Source organism: Haplochromis burtoni, unplaced genomic scaffold, assembly GCF_018398535.1.
Source record: "Haplochromis burtoni strain Fernald_Lab_line unplaced genomic scaffold, NCSU_Asbu1 Contig_446, whole genome shotgun sequence".
Taxonomy (NCBI): Eukaryota; Metazoa; Chordata; class Actinopteri; order Cichliformes; family Cichlidae; genus Haplochromis; species Haplochromis burtoni.
The window spans coordinates 81870-103291 of NW_024582807.1; the positions used below are offsets into that span (position 1 = coordinate 81870).

A 21422-nucleotide genomic window follows, 5' to 3' on the forward strand; every position below is an offset into this window, starting at 1 on the left:
TCCCTACTGTGCTCATGAACTAGCAATACGACAACAGCAGGGACTTTAACGAGGCTTCTTCTGCCAGCACCTGACTGGCTCTCTTTTTGCATCTACTTTTAAACAGCATCTCTTGCTGAGGGAGAGGACAGATGGTAGGTTTCAGAGTCCCTGTATTTACTGTCTGGTTTTGCTCTGCAAAATGTTTCTTGGTTGACAGAACTCTTCAAAATGCTTCAGACTATATATAAACTCTTCTTCTCACACTAAGAATCTATGATTTGAGTTTTTTCATATAGAGAACATAGCGTAGTCTGTAGCTATGGGGTTGATTGATGACGTTTGAAGTATGCTTTTATTTTGAAAAACTCCAGTAACTTCCGAGTGTTAGACATAGCAGCTATTAACGGGTTAGTGAAGAAACACGAAAGGCGTCGGAACATAAATACATACATTTCATCACATTTATGTGAAAATGGGGGCTTGCTTGGCTTTGTGCTCTTTGGCCAGCTGTGTAAGTATCGCATATGAATGTCTGTTTTAGATATTTCCGGAAGGCTTTTGTTTATTCTCCCACTGTTAGGTTAAACTAAGGATAACATTAGTAATTGGTGTCAGGTTTAAGTGTTAGTTGTGAGGTTAGGCATGTGATAACTTCAACAAATGTGAGACCATTTATAAATAGCTGATCATTACTGTTACTTGGGAAATCGGCCAATACTCGACGTTAGATTTAGGGCAGTTAGCGTAGCAAGCTAGTCAGAAGTGAACAGGCCATTTTCATCGCGTTGTTAATAAAATGGAAAGTTAGTGACGTTTGATGTTTAAAGCTGACGAGTTACTGACACCAGATGTAAGGCATGTGATTTTGATTGCCTTCGTAGGAAACCAGCTCATTTTTAGACCGGCTTAACAAGTGCAGGGTGTGTTCAACCGTTTATATATGGGAACTAGGGTATCTGTAAAGGTGGAGTGTTTTCGTTGATGAAATAAAATACATGGAGGAACCTTGCGCTCTAATGTTTTTTTTTTTTGTTTTTTTTTGTAATTAAGCATTTAAGTGAGAGGCACGAATTTCATGTTACTTGTATCTAAACATCAACCCTTGGAACTGCCATGTTTAAAATTTACCCACACAGTAGTTCAGCTAACCTATTTATGAGTGCCATCACACCTAAGCAGGTGATATATTTTTGTGGCTGTCTTCAGCTTCAACTCTCACGCTCTTTATCGCTCTCTCCTCCTACCCCTCCATCCTCGACAGGCCTCATGTCTGTGTGGCTCAGCACCATGTCTTTTGTGTGGTTGCTGTCCCTCTTCAAATAACTCCACCATCACCCGCTTGGTTTTCTCCTTCTTCTTGCTGATGGGAACCTTTGTGTCTGTTATCATGATCCTTCCTGGAATGGAAACGCAGCTTCGCAAGGTAAGACCTTTGTTCTTATTGTCATATTTATGTATATAATGATATGCAATAGTATTTAACATACAACTACTCATAATATACACCATATAGTCATAATAATAATCGTCGTAATGATCATAATAATAATAATATTACATAATGAGGTGTGGCTGGAAACTTAGGTCTCTGTAGGCCTAGATACCTGTTAGCAATCACAGCAACAACTGGTCCTGAGATTTGCTGTGATTGCTAAATCTCTATTTCTGCAGATCTGGAGACCAGTCAGTAACCCCTTGGTAAAGATAAGTGGCTAGGAAAAAGTGTTTGTGGCCAGTGGTTGCTGGTATGAAACTGGAGAGAAAGGGGTTTACGGTGCTGCACCGAAAACCTTCTTGAGATTGTTTTGGTCGTCAGCCGATTGGCGCAGTTGCGCATAATTTGTTTGAAAGACAACTTGTCTATACTCATCAATCAGGCTCGCAAAATTTCAAAATCCCTGGTAGCCCTTGGGGGCAGGGACTCTTCAGTTTTTGGTAGCCCAAAATAAATTTAAGTAGCCCGAATAAAAAAGAGAGCAATTTTTTGATTGATGTTTTGTTTCCGTTACAATATTATACTTTAATGTATAATATTGTAACGGAAACAAAACATTAATCAAAAAATTGTTGAATCACAAATTACAACATTGTATAAAAATTACAATCATCAACTCAAATACTTGGTTCTAATTGAACAGAAATTTCTTTGAACTTGTAAGAACTGTGTAGGACATGAATCAGTCTGTGTCAGATCCTGAATTTGTAATTTCCACTGAAGTCATGGGTAAGAGGCAAGTGGAACCAAGATCTAGGACATTTGCTTTTTGAAGTTTGCAAAGACTGCTAAATTTTGCCAGTGGTAGTTCACTCTTTGCAACATAGTAGCTGTTCTAAACAGATTTTTCAGGTTTATTTTTAGTATGTTATTTGCAATTGGTGTTTGTTCTGGGAAAGATATTGCAGACTGAGCAATAATGCATTTCTTGCATTTCTCATGGGTTCTAATGGGGGCCTTTCTTAAAATGACTGGTCCCAGTAACAAAGGCGCTTGTCGACTCAGAAATCGAGGGAAAACCAACAACACACCCGGCAGAACATTATGTTATTTACACGGGTGCACATAAGTGGTCCGCATGTGCGCATTCGCTGTCAAAATAAAAGACGCGCACCAGATAAGAAGTTGCAACGCGCGTTTGCGTCGATATAAAAAGCACTGTTTTTGTCCGCTAGAGTGGGATTTTCTGCACCACATCTCTGTGCGTTCATCATTTGTTTGAAGCCAGCTCACTTCCTGCAACCACTTTTCCGAGAATACGCGCTTCTTTTGTGGTTCGGACTCCTTCTGACATTTCTTTGGAGGTGGAGGAAAAAGTAATTGCTTAAAGGAGCTTTTTCGACATCTGTTCGACATCTGAGTTCTAAACAAATGTCTGTCCTCCTCCTGAAAATCTTATGTACGCAAACACGCGTTGCAACTTCATATCTTGTGCGCGTTTTTTATTTTGACAGCGAATGCGCACCTGCGGACCACTTATGTGCAGCCCTGGTTATTTAGCTCGTCATATTGCAGCCACAGAAATTCTTTTGTCCATGAAACAATAAAGCTGCACTTTTTTTTTGCCTTATAGTCTGATTTGTCATAACTTTTCCATTTTGTGGTCACCTCTTCACCCTGACCTCTCTTATTTGGCTCAGCAGAACTAAAATATATATCCTGCTGCTTTTACACACGCACTCACATAACGCTCAGCGATCTGCGCGATCAACCTTTAACATGTTTAAGCTTGCTGCGGGAGATTTCACTTGTCATGTTTGCATAGTAAGCTAACCATGTCAGAGGAATTGGTGCGCAAATTATCATCACTCACAGATCAGTGCTGTCGCTCTCTATACACAGTTCGCGCGATTGCAAGGTGAAAGCAAAAAACAAGAGCAAATTCAAACGGGATTTCAATATGTCACATATTGACAGTGGCTCACCGATGCCAATGACATAATTACCCAGCTACATTTCCGAAAGAATGCAAAAGCACTGACATATATTTTTCCTTCCTCTGATAGCCCAACGGGCAGGGCAGAGATAGATTTTGGTAGCCCCGGGACGTCGGGCTAGCGATTTTGCCAGCCCTGCCAACTGCTGTCACAGTGGTAGTGAAACTGAAAAATGATGCAAACAAGAAAGACAGCACATTTGCCTACAAAGGAGAAGTTTCTGGTTTGCGTCACACTCTTCAAGTTTCACCACAGTAGAAAAGTGTTTGCAGGCAAATCATTGCACCCATGCAGACTATGGGCGACCGTGACAATCTGGTAGCAAACAACATAGTCACAAGAAATTTTTTGCAGCACCCTCTTGATGACTGACTTCACCTGGCAACACCCAGAAACTTCCAACAGCCACTCTGCTAGGAAATGCACTTTTTTTTTCTAGTGACTGAAGGTTGCCAGGTGGGTCACCAACCAGTCTCTGGGTTTATGTGACCAAAGCCTTACTCAAGTATGTAAAATGATGCAGATCTATTGTTGGATCCTTTTCTTGTAGCTACTTTATCTCTAAATAATTTATTGTAAAGTTCTCATATCTCCATTTAAGTAATGTTACCTGAGAAGTCATATCCTGATTGTAGTGCACAAAATTAGCTGCAACAACAGCTTTTACAGTGTTGTTACAAACTAGAAAAATAGAAAAGGTCATTGTATATTGTTGAACAGGTGTTAGCGAATTAGAAAATGAACTATGATATTTCACTCATTATGAATCCCCTTCATCAAGCATTTAGCTAAACGCTAACCATGGATTCACTATAAAGTAGTCAGTGTGCCCTTTCTTAGTGATTGTCTCACTGTATGTTATGCATTCAGTTTTGTCCTGACTTCTACTAAAATAAAGAAGCACCTTTATATGAAAGCCTGTATTCCTACAACTGGCAGGACCTTTGCTAACTTTGGTTACTGCTGGATAGTATTCAGTATTTTTATTTTTCAAAATACAGGGTGGCCCATTTATATGGATACACCGTAATAACATGGGAATGGTTGGTGATATTAAAGTCCTGTTTGTGGCACATTAGTATATGTGAGGGGGCAAACTCCTCAAGATGGGTGGTGACCATGGTGGCCATTTAGAAGTCGGCCATCTTGGATACAACTTTTGTTTTTTCAATAGGAAGAGGGCCATGTGACACATCAAACTTATTGGTAATGTCACAAGAAAAACAATGGTGTGCTTGGTTTCAACGTAACTTTATTCTTTCATGAGTTATTTACAAGTTTCTGACCACTTATAAAATGTGTTCAATGTGCTGCCCATTGTGTTGGATTGTCAATGCAACCCTCTTCTCCCACTCTTCACACACTGATAGCAACACCGCAGGAGAAATGCCAGCACAGGCATCCAGTATCCGTAGTTTCAGGTGCTGCACATCTCGTATCTTCACACCATAGACAATTGCCTTCAGATGACCCCAAAGATAAAAGTCTAAGGGGGTCAGATCGGGAGACCTTGGGGGCCATTCAACTGGCCCACGACGACCAATCCACTTTCCAGGAAACTGTTCATCTAGGAATGCTCGGACCTGGCACCCATAATGTGGTGGTGCACCATCTTGCTGGAAAAACTCAGGGAACGTGCCAGCTTCAGTGCATAAAGAGGGAAACACATCATCATGTAGCAATTTCAAATATCCAGTGGCCTTGAGGTTTCCATTGATGAAGAATGGACCCACTATCGTTGTACCCCATATACCACACCAAACCATCACTTTTGTTGTTCCAACAGTCTTGGAGGGATCCATCCAATGTGGGTTAGTGTCAGACCAATAGCGGTGGTTTTGTTTGTTAACTTCACCATTCACATAAAAGTTTGCCTCATCACTGAACAAAATCTTCTGCGTGAACTGAGGGTCCTGTTCCAATTTTTGTTTTGCCCATTCTGCAAATTCTGTGCGCCGATCTGGGTCATCCTCGTTGAGATGCTGCAGTAGCTGGAGTTTGTAAGGGTGCCATTTGTGAGTAGCTAATATCCGCCGAAGGGATGTTCGACTAATGCCACTCTCCAGTGACATGCGGCGAGTGCTACGCTGTGGGCTCTTGCTGAATGAAGCTAGGACAGCCACTGATGTTTCTTCATTAGTGACAGTTTTCTTGCGTCCACATTTTGGCAAATCCAACACTGAACCAGTTTCACGAAACTTAGCAAGCAGTTTGCTAACTGTAGCATGGGAGATGGGTGGTCTCGTAGGGTGTCTTGCATTGAAATCTGCTGCAATGACCCGGTTACTGCGTTCACCAGATATCAACACAATTTCGATCCGCTCCTCACGTGTTAACCTCTTCGACATGTCAATGGCTGTGAACAAAGAGAAACTTGTAAATAACTCATGAAAGAATAAAGTTACGTTGAAACCAAGCACACCATTGTTTTTCTTGTGACATTACCAATAAGTTTGATGTGTCACATGGCCCTCTTCCTATTGGAAAAAACAAAAACAAAAACAAAAGTTGTATCCAAGATGGCCGACTTCTAAATGACCACCATGGTCACCACCCATCTTGAGGAGTTTGCCCCCTCACATATACTAATGTGCCACAAACAGGATTTAATATCACCAACCATTCCCGTGTTATTACGGTGTATCCATATAAATGGCCCACCCTGTACCGTAACATTGTGTTTTTTGTAACAATTAAAGCTGGAAACAGTGATACGTCTAAGTCACGACTTGTATTGCAGTACCTCTGAAAACCAGTAGTAATTGAATTGCTATTTGATACATGGTTTACTTTTTTAGTTAAGTTTAACTGCAAGCTTGTTTGATTTGACTTTCATCTGTTCCACAGATCCCAGGATTTTGCAAGGGCGGAACTTCAATACCTGGTATTGAAAACCAGGTTGACTGTAATGTCATCGTGGGGTACAAGTCTGTGTATCGAATGTGCTTTGCCATGACCTGCTTCTTCTTTCTGTTCTGTGTCATCATGATTCGTGTCCGTAGCAGTAAAGACCCACGTGCAGCTATTCAAAATGGGTGAGAACCTTCTTTTTTTTTTTTATTGCAGAAGAATGGGTTAAGGGAGGGAGGTATGTGTACTGTACTACTTCTGTATTTCTTCTGTACTAATGGTAAGTTTGTAAATCTTCAGGTTCTGGTTCTTTAAGTTTCTGATCCTGGTCGGGATTACAGTGGGAGCCTTTTTCATCCCTGATGGGACATTTCACGATGGTATGAATATCTGTTTGCTGAATTACAAGAAACAGCAACTGTACTATATCCTTTTCTTGAGAAATGATAATGAGAATATACACATACCTGTTCAGCAGATTGAGGATGCTGTATCTTTTCCTTTTCATTTCACAGTGTGGTTTTACTTCGGATTGGTGGGATCCTTTATCTTCATTATAATCCAACTCATACTCCTCATTGACTTTGCCCACTCCTGGAACAAAGCCTGGGTAGAAAATGCTGAAAATGGGAACAAATGCTGGTTTGCAGGTAACGTATTCAAGAGTTTCGTGATAGACTCCATATTTGATACTGTATTGACTTTTTTTTTTTAATAATGATGGCACACAAAATCTGATTTAGTATAGAGTTATATTGGTATGTGACATTTCTGGCATTGACACAGGATGAAGCAGAGCTTCTCTGCTGCCCGAGTCAATTTCATCATTTTTCTTAAAATAATAATCCTGTTATACCATCATTAATGTTATTGTGTATTCATTTCAATTCCAGGGCTGCTGTCTTTCACTGTCCTCCACTATGCACTGGCTATCGCTGCTGTGGTGCTTTTCTACATTTACTATACAATGCCAGATAACTGCACAGAGCACAAAGTCTTCATCAGCCTCAACCTTATCTTCTGCGTCATCGTCTCCATTGTTTCCATCTTACCAAAGATACAGGTACAAACATGGAAACTGTATTTCTTCATGTTGGATACCGCACAGGAGCGATTGCAAGAGGTTAAAGATATTTACTGGATTTGTAAAATGTGAACCACTAGGGAACAGTGTCTACCAGAGCTAGGCAAATGTTTTGTATTGTAGCCCAACTCTCTTACCAGAAACAGAAAAACTGAATGTTGTCTAAGTTTGGGACAGTGCAACAACTTCCTGGTCGGCTGGCTTTCTGAGTGTAGTTTGCATGTTCTGCAGTAACAGTGGTTTGCGTTATCCCTGTGTGACACACATGTGACCTGCTCAGAAGTACCTCGTCTGTTACTCTTACAGTTGGAATAGAATACAGCCTCCTTATATGGAGGAGGTTGGTAAATGCAAACAATACCCTGGTTAATGATTTGGTACATAGCTGTTATTCACATACAGCAAACACATTGTTATTATTAGCTTAAGCAGAGTGAGGTTTTTATTTTTATAGTCAAAAAGTGTAACTTTTAATGTAAACAGCTTAGAAAATCTGAGAAGCTCTAAGAAAATTGTAAGAACTTGTTCAGCCAACCTAATACCTAATTAATTACAGTAGGCTATATCCTCGTTTGCTGTGTGTGAACTCATGTAAGCATTATTCAGTGCTCTCTAACTGATCTCCTTTTCTCTTACCTCCTGGGTTGGCAGCGACATGGCAGCTGTACCTTTGCAGCTACTTCATTTGTTTCATACACTTTAGCTTCATAGCTAACAGACAGCAGTACATTCATCGTCTGCAGCAGAAAGCCTGCCACCCTCCCTGTCGCAGTCAGCGGACTGAACTTGTTCTCTGGCAGATACCAGTGCTTGAAAGAAACCCGGATGTTTGCGTTTTGCTGCTGTTTGTATTTTTTTTTTCCTCTGGTTTCTTTCCAGGAATTAGTGCTGGTAGTAATAAGGGCTGCTTTCCAGGTCCTTCAGGCAATGTTTGCTGCCCTGATAACTAAAACCTTTCATATCTGCCTTGCCATCAGCATTTCCTCTTCCTCTCACATTGGACTTAGTGTAGCAACCAGTCTGCCCTATCTTGTGATACAAATTTGTGTATCACAAAAGTACACTACACCTATTTTTAAGTTCACTTAATGTCTCTTTTTTTTATTTCTTATTTTCTTTTCCCCCATGTTTTGTATAGAAACTCATGGCAGTTGTTTCTTTGCATTCTGTTAATGGCTTTAGTTAACTTTTGATGGTTTAAGTACTTTTTAGTTTTAGGTACCTTTAAATCCTTTTAAGTACTTTTTACCACTCAGTTGTAAAAGGTTGATGGGGTATTGTCAACCTATGGGCGGGCGAATGGCGTGGACCCAAAAGATTGTAAATGTGATAACTCAAAAAACATGCAACGTAGGACTTTGTTGGTAGATCAAACTATGATATTTATTTCAGTCTCAGATGAGTTCAAGTCTCTGTGGCCTAAACCTCAAGGTCAGAGGTCAGGTTTTCTGAGTGTTTTGTCAATATTCTTCCCCAAATCTTTATGAATGAGTATTTCTTCATAGGCTCTGTTGAGTTTGTGATGCAAACAAGCAGCACATTCAAACACTGTTAAATAAACCTTCCTTTCAAAGCAGCTGAACATTTTATTTTATTATTATTTTGTTAAATATTTTTACTTTTTCTATTTACAGGCAACTCAACCGTACTCTGGTCTGCTTCAGGCTTCTATTATTTCCCTCTACACCATGTATGTCACCTGGTCTGCGATGACCAACAATCCCAGTGAGTCTTCTGGCTTCTTAATCCTAAGTCTACCTTAGGTTTTACTTGCATGTTTTTTTTTTTCCTGTTTCCTGACTGTTGTCATTTATTATATGTACTTGCTGTTTATTTGTCGCAGCATTTTTATTTGAAAGGTGAGTTTTTCCCTGGGACTCTAAATAAACAAAGAGCTGCTTTTTGCTAATAGTTAGCACACCCTCTGTGTCTCATTTTCATGTGAGTTGCATGTCCCCTGTGAATAGTCACAATGGGCAGTGTTGTGCTGACTAGTTACATTCATGTTAAGATGTAGTCATCTTAGTCCTACTGACGTGACGCTGAAGATGTAATGACTCGTCATCTCAAAGCTGTGGACGACCAATTTAGTGAATACAATAACTGGAGAACGAGGTGACGTCAGATTTTCAAATGAATATGATAGGTGTATTTGCTAAAAATCTCAGACGAGTTTGAATGTGAGTGACTTCAACCTCAAGGTCAGAGGTCAGGTTTTTTTCCCTTTTGTTCTGCTCACTTTATCAGTACTGGCAAATGGCTGCCCATCCCTGAGCCTGGTTCTGCTGGAGGTGTCTTCCTGTTAAAAGGGAGTTTTTCATTCCTACTGTTGCCAAGTGCTTGCTTATAGGAGTTTGTGTGATTGTTGAGGTTTTCTCTCTAATATTGTAGAGTCTTTAACTTACAATATTAAAGTGCCTGACTCTTGTGATTTGCTACTATATAAATAAAATTGAAGTTGAGTTGTGAAGCAACTTTCACACCAGTGAAGCACTAGTGTGAAAGACACTGTTAAGATGAAAAACATTGAATAAATAATTAAACGTTTAAATGTTAGAAGTTTAACAGTAAAGGGAAAAAGGTGTATTCATGGATTTTTGATACTTTAAAGTTGCATCTTCAGTGCTGTTAGTTACAGAAGAGGAAAAAAAACATTAAAAAATGTGTATTGCCATTATAGTCAAGATGGAAGTCAGAGACTTTAATTCATTAATATGTCATTTTGCAGACCTTCTCACTGTATAATAATGTGCTTTTCAAAACATTTTATAATTGGTGTGTACAATTTCTTCGTGGTCTTCTGTGCACTTTGCCTCTTATAGATCGTAAGTGTAACCCCAGCCTGTTGAGTCTAGTGTCAAACGTCAACACCACTCAACCGTCTGGTGGCAGCCCTACAGGACAGGTGCAGTGGTGGGATGCTCAGGGCATTGTGGGATTGATCATCTTCCTCTTTTGTACTCTCTATGCCAGGTAAGATTAGCAGTGCCGGCAAATAATATATGTTCTGTTTTATTTGCTTTTGTTAAACTTCCTCATTCTGTCTCTCCCTCAGTATCCGTTCATCCAGCAACACCCAGGTAAACAAGCTGATGCAGACAGAGGAGGGCGGAGGGTCAGGTGGAGAGGGTGTGGTTGGAGAGGATGGTATCCGCAGGGCTGTTGACAATGAAGAGGAGAGTGTCACTTACAACTACTCCTTTTTCCATTTCCACCTCTGTCTGGCCTCTCTGTACATCATGATGACTCTTACCAACTGGTACAAGTAAGTACTCACAGCAGACTGACAGACATGAAGCAACAGGTACGATATGAGACTTTTGACCCTGACGGTGAATTTAAAATCCATAATTTTCACCTTTATCAGTTACTTACATACAGCTACTTGTGATCGCGGCACAGTAGCAGTGGAGCTCCTTGGTAAAACATTTAAAGATAAAAAACAAAACAAAGGATAAAACATGTTTCAATGTTTATGTGGCGGTTTAAAGTTCTGACACCCTCCAATCGAACCACCAGAGGGCAGACTAGTTCACCTGAAAGTTCTTCATTCTTTCAGCACAGATTGAATGTCAGCCTCATGAATCATCTCGGTTTAGATGAACCTCACCCACCACCACAGTATCTTTGTTTTTTCTTTCTTTTGTGACCAATTCATGTATGTAGAGGAAGTGTGGATGAATTTCCAAACATGTGGTAGGTTGAGTTGGTGTAAACTAAATTGCTACTTTTTCCTCTGTGTCCTCCAACAGACCAGAAACCAACACCCAGGTCATGCAGAGCACTATGCCAGCTGTTTGGGTGAAGATGAGTTCCAGCTGGCTGGGCCTCGGGCTTTACCTTTGGACCCTCATTGCCCCTCTTATTTTCCCTGACAGGGATTTCAGCTGAGCGTGCATCATCTTTCACTTATATTTGATTATTTGTTTTCTGTTTTTTGGCGGCTGGTGAAGTCAAGTTGCTAAGAAGGAAACAGAAAGAATGTTATTAAGAATTTTTATTTCTTGATGTTTCTGTTTTGTTTTTGTTTTTACATTTGTATGTGTTGTTATTGTGTTTGTGTTGGTTTACACCTCTTGGTTGGCTTATTTGGTGTAATAATTAAAACGGATATTGTTTAAGAAGATTTTAAATGTTTGGTAAGTTTAGAGTCTTTACTTACCCATGGGAATTTTTCATTTTCCAGTGACTCACATTAATAGGCTTGCCGCCCTACCTTCTGTAGTGTGAGCATATAAGCACCAGTACCTCCGTTCTAAGTTTTAAATTCCATAACAACGACTCAGCAACAAGGCACTTTCTCAATACCTCAGACATTTCAGTTAGATTCCCTTTTAAAGGTCTTTCAGATCAGAGCTCTCTGATTGGCGCAATCTGGAATACCCCTGATTAGCTGTACTCCTTTACTGCAGGGGGCACCGAGGAGAGCCCTGATCGGGAGCCTCAGAATGAGGTGACTGTGAAAACTAGATAAGACTAATATGGCACGCCCTTCAGATCATAACAGGGCTTCCCCGCAGCTACTAGGCTGCAAGCAAATACATGTGATTGCACCTTGAGCAAGAGTGTCCTAATAGACAGCCAGTCTAATCTCAGCTCTTCCTCGTCTGCTCCAAGCTAAGATGATTTTTCTCTGGTGCTAAGCTTTTCCATGCCTCTGACAGCCACAGACAACAGTGTTTATGTCATGTATAGCAAACTGTTTGCAGCAAGGATTCTTGTATTGATCCGTAGCAGTCAGCGTCATGCAGTGTGCAGTGGTATGGTTCAGGAGGTGAAGCATAAATCCCACCCTACCTGCATTTACAAATGCCATTATAGTAAGGAGGTTGCACCGTGAATTATTGGGCTAAAAACTGGATTTTTAAATGTCTCAATGTACAAAACAATAATAATGCATTTTCAAATTGCTGTTATTGATTTTTATTGCTGGTATTGACTTTCGTAGTGATTCGATGGCTGTAATGGTGATACAGTACTCTTACATATGCATTATATAGTTGTTACCTCAATTTCAGTCTGACTGGAATGAGTTGAAATAAGGTGAGTATATTTTGTAATTGTGGAAAAAGTTTTTGGTACAATCCTGATTTGCAGTTGTCATTTTCAGACATTTCGCTGGACACACACACATGAATCGGATGTTGTGTTTCTTTGGCTGCATATGAGTGTAGTGAATGCAGTTTTTCAAAAGTTTTCTGATTGATTTAACTTTTTTTTTAACGTTGTTTATATATTTTGTCACATTAAGGGGAATATTACAGATAAATTTCATGTTGGATCATGATTTAAAATTTCATAACACTATTAAGTGCCTTTCTGTAGTTCCACTTTTCAAAAAGTATCCTAATAGATCACTAATGCTGATGTGCTTACTACACCTTGCCTTACATCGTGGCGATCTGGTCATTGCATGCCATTAAGCACTGGTCTGTAACATAAACTGTAAATGTAATTTATGTATAGACTCAGTTTTTAATAAAGATGAAACGCTTCTCCACTCATTGTTTTAAATGAGTCTCAATACAAACTTTGGATTAAATAAATAAATCACAACTACAAACGTGGAGTTTTACACCAAAACCTGTTTGTGGGCAGAGCTGTGCTTGTTTCTTTGGTGGCTTTGCCATTGTAGGGCTATTCAGGTTTCTTGTTATAGATTGGACATAAATCCTTCATGCTTATGGGTGCTAATGGTGGACGCAGGCTGATTGCACTCTTTTCCTAACATGTAGATTAAAGTGATGAGGCACCAGAGTCTGGGACTGAGGAGCTCACAGGCACTAATGTGCTGATTTTTATCTGTCCATCAGTTGTGTGATTGGGGGACACTCATCAGCTGCTAATGCTTTGCTGATTGTACTTGTAGTTATCTTGTTGTCACACGAGTACAACGCTAAACTGAAAGTGAACCATTTCCAGTCTATAAAAGGGTTCAGCTCTCACCATGTTTTACACATTTGTTCTTAACTCGAAATCAAAGCAGCAAAATGTGTGCAATCGCTCCTCTCTGCTGGTACAGAGACAGCACAGTGTGTGCCAATCTCCGCTGTGTTATTTCCTCCTTGCCTGGCTGGTAGACAGGACATGTTGGTTTTGGCTGCTGTACTCACTCAATCCAGTCGGCTCTGAATGTGGAAATATTCAGGACATACTGCCTCCTGTGGACCTCCACCCTCCCGCAGCAACACCCCTCCATCAGCCTATCCATTTCAATCCTGAGTTGATGGATTGTGCCTGTTTGACAGACTGAAATCTGATGTATTTCACTTTAAGCTGAGGAAACAAAGACTTCCTAAACACTGTGGGGAAGATGACAACACTTCACTAAATCCTTAAAGAAAACAGCTCTGAAAATAGCAAGGAGTCTTTAAAAAAAAAAAGAGTCCAATTATGACTATTCAACAGATTTAAATTTGGACAAGCCGGGAAAACACAACTGCCACAGGAGAGGACAGCAGTTGTGTGGCTGCAACATCTGCGTAAAGGACTTTACTGAAAAACTGAACAATTTTTAACTGCAGCTGCAGGCGTGATATCCAATGCTCTGTTTCTGCATTTGGCTTGTTGTGATGTGGTGATGCTGGAACACTGCGCATTGCATGCATGTTTGCCAGCCTTTCCTTTTGGCTTTTTGCAGTTTTTGTCTGCATACTTGTGCCTGACATGTGACTTCACTTCATGGAGAAACAGAGTGCATGTCAAGTCTTGTGTAATCACTGTCAAACGCACAGGCATTTGTAGTAAACTACCAAAACTGAAAGAAGCCATGTCTGTCCTCTGACAGGAGCAGGCTTGCAGCACATCCTCCAAATCTCTGACGCTTTGACCCCACAAAACTGTTTTATCTCCTATTTCTTCATTTCTCCCTCACTGACTGGAGCGTTTACATTATAAAACAGACTTATTAAACAAACACTCTTCTTTCATTAGCCCCATCTGAAATGTAACAGCATCTGAATTCAGGCAGCACCAGCACCCGAGAACAAATTAGCCAGGCGTCATAAATTTCACTTTTATTTCCCCTGCTATCATCAGGTGTACAAATGTGAGATCTGGTTTTCTCATTGAGTAGATTTAAGACTCTCCTCGTCTTCGGCCATTGGCTCCAGCGTCATAAATCTCACTTTCATTTCCTCTGTTATCATCAGATGCAATTTGTCGCCGCAATAATCGGGAGCTGTAATGTGCTGATTATGAGCCACTTAGTGTAGCTCTGCAGCCATGCTTAGTTAGGCCTGCTGGGATTTTTAATTTTAGATTGATTCAGACAATCGTTATCACTTGCAGTGTTAGCCCTGACCTTAATCTCGGCTTGCAAATGTCAGTGTTTGGCCGCATTTTAGTCAAGAACGAGTTCCGCCTCCGCACTAAAGCATGAGACTATTTCAGTTTTGTTTCGCACTTTCATATTGCAAATATTGAACAGTGAGCGGTGTTGACTTCTCCTGATGCTGATTTAGATAAGTACCGTTTTTGTTAGGGGTTATGCATCCCTGACCACCTCTTTGACGGAATGACTGGAAATGCCTGTCTGAGGTGTAATTGGGTTTTAAGAGTGGAATCCAGGCCCATTGAATTATGCACTGCATGCAGGGGAGCTAATTGAGTTTGGACCCTGCTGGCATACTGCACGAGCACTGGAAACATTTACCCAACATTAAGCCCCAATTAGGCTTTTCGGGATTGGAAACTTGTTGCGGGATGATGGGAAGATGCTGATGCCCGACAGACTGCGCTGTGCAGTTTCTCTCCACTAAATATGTATGGTCCGCTAACAGCTCTGCTCGTTCCTGTTGAACTGATGAACTTCCTCTGTATTTCCACGTTCTCGCACAGCACAGGCTACAGTGCAAAGCAGTCCCTCTGCTCTAAGCTGGAAGTCTACAAGTCTGAGTGTGTGCGCATGCTCTCCCTCAGCTCAGAGGAGCAGCTAATGCAGTTATATAATAGTTAGCGCAGCCGGCGTCTGCTGTGAGCCAAATGCCAGGCCGGTCTGGTTACATAAGCTCGTCAGAGTCATATTGTAGCACTCCGGAGCGCTCACACCACAGCATGTCCCCGCTCCTTTCACTGTCTCTTCCTCCGTCTCTCACTTCCTAACGCCGTTTTTCTTTGCTTTCCCATCCTCTCGTTTGTACACCTCTCCTCGCATCCACCCCTCCCTCTCAACCTCCCTCGCACTTTTCCTTTCCTTTTCCCCTCTCCGCTGCAGAGCTGTTCTCAGCCACGAGAACAAAGAGTTTTTGTGCTGGATGCAGATGCACAGACAGCTCAGAAAATATGAGACACAAAAGAGCAGGACTAACTGTACGCTCACAAGTGCATTCTCCAGTGAAACATCAGGACATGTGCAATTCAGTTGCTGGATGCCTTGGCAGTGACGATGGGTGAGTCAGGTGAAGAGATAAGCTCCGGTTGCCAGTTACCACAACTCGTGCACTCTGATGTCCACTGGCCTTTGATTACCATTTGATCTCCAGGAATGCCTTTCTCATTGACCTTTTGCATCTACCTCCCATAAGTCTCTACTTATGGGCCCACAAATAGGAGAAGGTCAGAGAGCCATGGTCAACAGATCAGCACCCATTGCAGCCGGGTGTCTGCCAAAAACTGCAAACTAGAAGTGAGCAGATCGATCCAAATATCGATAGTGTCCATCCCTAAACTTGTATTGATATTGGAACGGTACTAGCACGGTAGCAGGATAGGCTTAATACTTATGTGTCTGTCTCTGAATCATACCCAATATGATTTAGAGACAGACACATTTACATACCAGGCCTGTTATAACGTTATATCAAGCAATTATTGTGGAAAGTAAAAATCAGTAATCAATTGGCCATTAAAATGGGTTCAACTTTGGCTAACTGATGATCATTCATCTCATAAACATAACACGGTTCCCTACATAAGCTCCCTTTAAAGGTTAAAAGTATCCTTAGGGATATCGTTACATTGGCCCTGTATTTACTTGGTATCGGGTCCTAAAACTGCAGAATGGCACAGCACCCTTGCGCAATTGAAGTTAATTCATTTATGGTTTCAGCTCATAACAAATCATTGTTAAGATCTTTTGTGTGATGTCATCTCAGTCACTCGTTCAAGTAGACTGTTGTGGTACAGGATGGAGGTGTGCGGTGATGGTGTAGGTCCACGGAGGAAAACAAAGTGGATAAACGGCTCAGTTTGACTCCAGAACTCTCACACTCACTGCGCGAGCTTGTCTAGCTAATTAGAATTAACAGCATTAACCAGGAACCGCTCCTCTCAACCAATGGCGTCCTTCTACAGCTTATGATTATTCATGAGGCGGGGCTCGGCGCGCCAGCCCACTGGTGGAGGCTGACGGGAGGGCGGTGCCCACCGGACCTACCGCGCGGGGTGGTGCGGAACCGCGGAGTGTGTCTTGCGTAGGGCGAGATGTTGTTTTTTTGTGGCGATCTGCTGAACGTGGCATCGCTGTCCGGTCTGACACAACAGTGGGAAGCACAACCAGCCCCTCCGGTCCTCCCTGCACAGAAACCCGGGCGCACAGCAGCTGATCCCGGCGCATCACAATCCAGGAAATGCGGACTTCTGGCCCCTTCGCAACGGGATAAATGGCTGCAGCGCCAGCACTGTAGCAAGCTGGTAAATATGAACCGTGTCGGCTGTTTGTTACTTACTTTCATTTGGCTCGTGGTGCTCGTCAGAAAGAAAGCGCGAGAGAGACAGAGAGGGGAGGGGTACACGGTGTGAAGTTGACAGCTGATCCCGGCCGTATTTTATTTTATTTTTGGTGTTTATTTATTTTGAAAAGCGTGAGTGTGATATGAAGTTGAGCGATGCGTTTTGGTGATAAATGATTAAAGATGTGTTGCGTGTAGCGGACCCGAGCAGCAGCGAGTTTATTTTTTCCCTTTTCACCAAAGTACTGTACGCTGAAGTAGCGGCAGGGGCGCTGCACATATACAGCTGACAGCATATGCTTCATCATGCACCTTCATTCACCCCGGCTGTCCTCAATAGCTAACCGGCTGAGGAGAGCAGGAGTGGTGGGGATGGGGGGCTAGCACACGCACGCTACGCATAAACACGCGATTCACGATCAGGCCTGTGAAGTTATTTGTAATGGGCTACACCTACACTTGGCAGATTTTTGGACGATGACATCATGCTTTTGTACTCTGTTGATCTGCTTTTATATGATAGATGGGCTCAGTTAACAAAACAGGGTTTTTTTGTTGGTCTTTTCATCTACTTGAAGTTGTGTCATTGAGTTTTAGTGTAACTCTATCTGTCTGTGTAAAATCAGAAGTTGGCATAAGGCAAAGTCATGGTTTTGCACCTCTGATGTTACTTTTACAGGAAGTGAGATATGGATAGCACTTGAAATCTGTTGTTCTGTGTAGATGAAGACCACAGCCAGCTGATGCTGTCTCGTTTTTGTTTTGTTTTGTTGTGTTTTACATAGGAGATGAGGTTCAGTACCTCATCAGTGCAAGCATTTGAAAAGGAAACAAACACAGCAGCCTCTATGCTGCAGCGTCCTTGGCGACGTCTGCCAGCTGTACTCTTTTAAGGCCCACCACAAAGATACAGTAAGATGTCACACCATAGTGGTAAAGGTGGTGTGGGGTGAAAAGGGAGAGAGGCCTATATGCAATTATTTCTTAGTGAATCAGCAGAAAGTGGCGAACTTACGGTGCTCCACTCTGGCCTGGATCAAGACCAGTTTGTGGTGTTGCTGGCTGAAGGACGGTGCTAGCTCAGCAGGCACCTGAGGAGAGCGCTGCTCCATTTCCTTGCAGAATTCCAAGACTGTTCGCGTCGTGGAGGATTTGGTCATTGGACAAAATACCTGCTGTCAGAGATTACTGCCATTAATAGTTTTGACATGGACGGGGATAAAAGGCGAGATTCGAGGCTTTGATGTTTTCACAACAGTCGAAAGTCAGAAGGCAGCTTGTTATGGATAATTACTACGTCTTAAAGTTGGAAACGAAGGTCTTGCAGAACCTGTTTTTATATGTGTGTGTGTGTGTGTGTGTGTGTGTGTGTGTGTGTGTGTGTGTGTGTGTGTGTATACACACAAGTCAACGGATTAGCAATGCCAGTTCACTATATAAAAAATATTCAGTGTCGTAGCTGAAGTCTTGAGCAATAAGTTTGATCAGGCACAATAGAGCAAATATAAGTGTCAGGAGTAACAGTGATTACTAAAGAACTTCGACTCTGCTCTATGTCTTGGTGTCTCTCCCACTGGCACAAGTACCACTTGAGAAAACAGGCCAGTTCTGGTCAATTAATAACAGCTTATACCCCATATCCCTACTTTCACGTGCACCCACAGTCACCTGGCATACCCTCTGCAGCTCTCGCACTCTCACTCAACCTTGCAGGTGGCAACGTGTTGATTTACTGCATGAAATGCCATTGGCAGCGAGGGGTCTTGTCGAGTTCCTGCTCAGACCTTCAGATGCATCCCCTGCAGACAGCAAGGTCTGATAAGCACTGTAGCACCGGAGCAGGAAGGTCGGGGAGCATGTGTGGTTTTTTCAAAGCGAGCTTGGCAGTTTAGACTGAACCTTTAACGCGAAATGTTTCACGGACGGCGTCACACCTTTCTACAAAAATTCAAACCGAGCGTTGGCTCTGGTGCTGTTGGTGTCTGCGAGCAGGTTTAAGTCTTGTTTTCTTCGAGAGGATGTTGAGGGGTTTTATTGGGATCTTCATGGGAAAAAAAGAACACATGTTGAAGATGTGTGGTAAGAGGGCACATCTTTCATCTCTCTGTGGCTGGTCACTAATCCTGTTCCTCCGAGGCACTGGAGAAGAATAGATGCACTGTAGTGCTCAGAGGCAGTAAACAGTAAACCAGGAACAAGTCTTGCATACACAAATTGCACGAATGCGCACCGAGTAAAATGGAGGTCAGGAGTGCCAATCTGGCAACTTCACAAATGCCCCAGTAGCCCAATAATCCTTTTGCAGGCATTCAGTAACACTGTAATGCATTCTGAATATTAAAAAGCATTTTCTTCACTTATCTAGCCCTGTGGCCTTCTGTGTAGTGCATGACTCTGCTTTGGTGTCATTTAGGTCAGTGTGTGTGTTTGTGTTTGTTTGCAGGGGTTACAGTTGTTTATCAGTGTCTGGCCTACACTCAGCCTCCTACCCGGGCCTGTGTATTGGCTGGCCCCTTCAAATGGAGTTTCTTTGTGTTTGCCAGGCAGGGACCAGAGTCTGTGCCGTATGTGTGTTAGTGCCGCCACCTGGCCCGCTCCCAGGTGTGCTCGTCCAGGTTATACAATGATAATCTTGGACGGTGATGTCCGTGCAGGCAGTGAAGGTTCTTACAGGAAGAGAAAGCGCAACAAAGTGGTTACTCGCTCGAACACTCCCTCCGTAAGCGTTAATCATTACCCACTCGAGCACCATTGGTAGCCAAGTGGAATGTCGAGAGGTTTGCTGCACGTAATGACAATCCTTCTTCGAAAATAGGCGACAAGTTGATTACATCCTAACTCCCAACTTTTCTCGAGACCCAATAAATTGCCATTATCACCAGATTTGTATTTTCTGTTGTCGTCTTTAGGATATGCAACAATCTGTGTGTTTTCTCCTTATATCAACACGGAGGGCATTTTTGTGCATGGGGTTCGCTGTCTGCAGCGGCCGGCATTTTGCAATACTTATTGTTGTAGTATGATTGTAAGCCTCTGTGCTCCACACCACAGGTATGTCTGAAAGGGGGCTCCGCCAGGATATCACTGCTGAGCTTTGTGTAATACTGGGGGTGAGGCTGATCAGTGCTTGAAAAAACACAAAAGCAAAAGTGATAACACGCACGATAAAGTTTCAGCTTTAGAGTTAGCAGTTATGTGAAAGAATTAAATCGCACTTTTTGGAGGTCAGGTATATAATCCTCCAGTTTGTTTGTTTTTTTTTTTGCATCTGTTGGCTTGAAAGAAAGAGAACGCACCCAGTGTGCGTATTGATCGATGGTGCAGGCAAGTTACTATATTTCACTACCAGATATCTCCACCACTTTCCAAATCTCTCGCTTTCACTCGCCGACTCCCAAGACACCGCTCTGACCACACCCCTCAGCGTGCAATGCATCTGCACAGATTGCAATCTCCAGATGATGCCTGTTCACCGCTCTAATCTGTGTTCATTAACTGACACCTGCAAAGATAACTAGTGTTTACCTCTGCTTTAACTTCTCTGAAATCTTATTGCTGTGTCCTCAGATGCAGGCTCTCAATCTGTCTCATCTTATATCAGTCCCATGAGAGTGTGTAAACTATGCAGGTGATGCAGACACAGTGCTGAACACTTATATAGTTATATATATATATTTATATGTGTGTGTGCATGTCCTCATACTAGCTTTCCCTCCTCTCTTTAGAGCTGATTTCTCTCCTCTCCTCTAATGGAGTCCTTTGTCTCAGTGAGTAAGGCACTCCTGCAGGAGCAGTAAGTGAGGATTGGAGGGGATTTCTGCTCTGCAGGAGGGTAAGAGGGCTTTGGGAGGGCAGAATCCTTCCAACCCTGCCGTGGATCTGCCGAGCAAATCAAGACAGCAGGCGATGCTCCAGCACAATCCTCCCCAGCCATGTCACTGTCACTGAAGTGGGGAGGGAGAGTGCGCCGTTCTTTCTTACTTGCTGTGCCTTACATGATGTGAGCTGTGTTGGCTTACAGGGAACTCCGGGGCATGCCCTTATTTATTTATTTCTTTACATATATTTGCCATGCCCTGCAGTGTGATCCAATATATCGGTCGAACCGGTGAATACGATGCTGTATTAAAAATATAATTAATCCGAAAAATGCACATGTGGGCTGTGGGCTGCACACGTGCATCTATTTGCTCTTTCTCACAGTCTTTCTAGGCAAGCTATGCCCTGACGTTGTCAGGTAAGGTCATGCAAAGAACACCTCACTTTAGATGCTGTTAATTATGCAAGAGTGTGGTCAACTGGTGTCAGTTGGGAAGGCCATTCTCTCTTTATACTTTAAAGGTCATGAAACTCCCCACATTTTGGTCTGCGTTTGTTCTGTGTTAGCACCAAATAGCTCGTGT

General features: G+C 42.3%; 2 protein-coding genes across 6 annotated transcripts in view; both read left to right on the forward strand.

Moving 5' to 3' along the window:
• The first annotated feature begins 342 nt into the window (after window positions 1-342).
• On the forward strand, window positions 343-12850 carry serinc2l (serine incorporator 2, like). The gene is made up of 10 exons (XM_005945170.2): window positions 343-493; window positions 1244-1405; window positions 6262-6449; window positions 6565-6644; window positions 6780-6914; window positions 7158-7327; window positions 8983-9073; window positions 10171-10321; window positions 10404-10613; window positions 11101-12850. Exons 1-10 carry the CDS (start codon window positions 455-457, stop codon window positions 11237-11239), a joined length of 1365 nt encoding a protein of 454 aa, XP_005945232.1. The 5' UTR covers window positions 343-454; the 3' UTR covers window positions 11240-12850.
• Window positions 12851-16700: 3850 nt separating this feature from the next.
• The window catches only part of LOC102289871 (transcription factor HIVEP3), a 38318-nt gene continuing 33596 nt past the window's right edge, over window positions 16701-21422 (forward strand). For 4 of the 5 annotated variants that reach the window (XM_042213496.1, XM_014341006.2, XM_014341007.2 and 1 more), the window contains exon 1: window positions 16701-16981. The gene's annotated coding sequence lies outside the window, so the exon portion shown is untranslated. The remainder of the gene's footprint in view (window positions 16982-21422) is intronic. The other variant, XM_005945176.2, reaches the window with a different exon arrangement.

Bases quoted from the DNA above. Each gene is read 5' to 3' on its own strand.
- serinc2l (XM_005945170.2), top strand. From the start codon at position 455: ATGGGGGCTTGCTTGGCTTTGTGCTCTTTGGCCAGCTGT. The intron at 7,328-8,982 runs GTACAAACATGG...TTCTATTTACAG, and splicing joins CCATCTTACCAAAGATACAG to GCAACTCAACCGTACTCTGG. The intron at 9,074-10,170 runs GTGAGTCTTCTG...TGCCTCTTATAG, and splicing joins TGCGATGACCAACAATCCCA to ATCGTAAGTGTAACCCCAGC.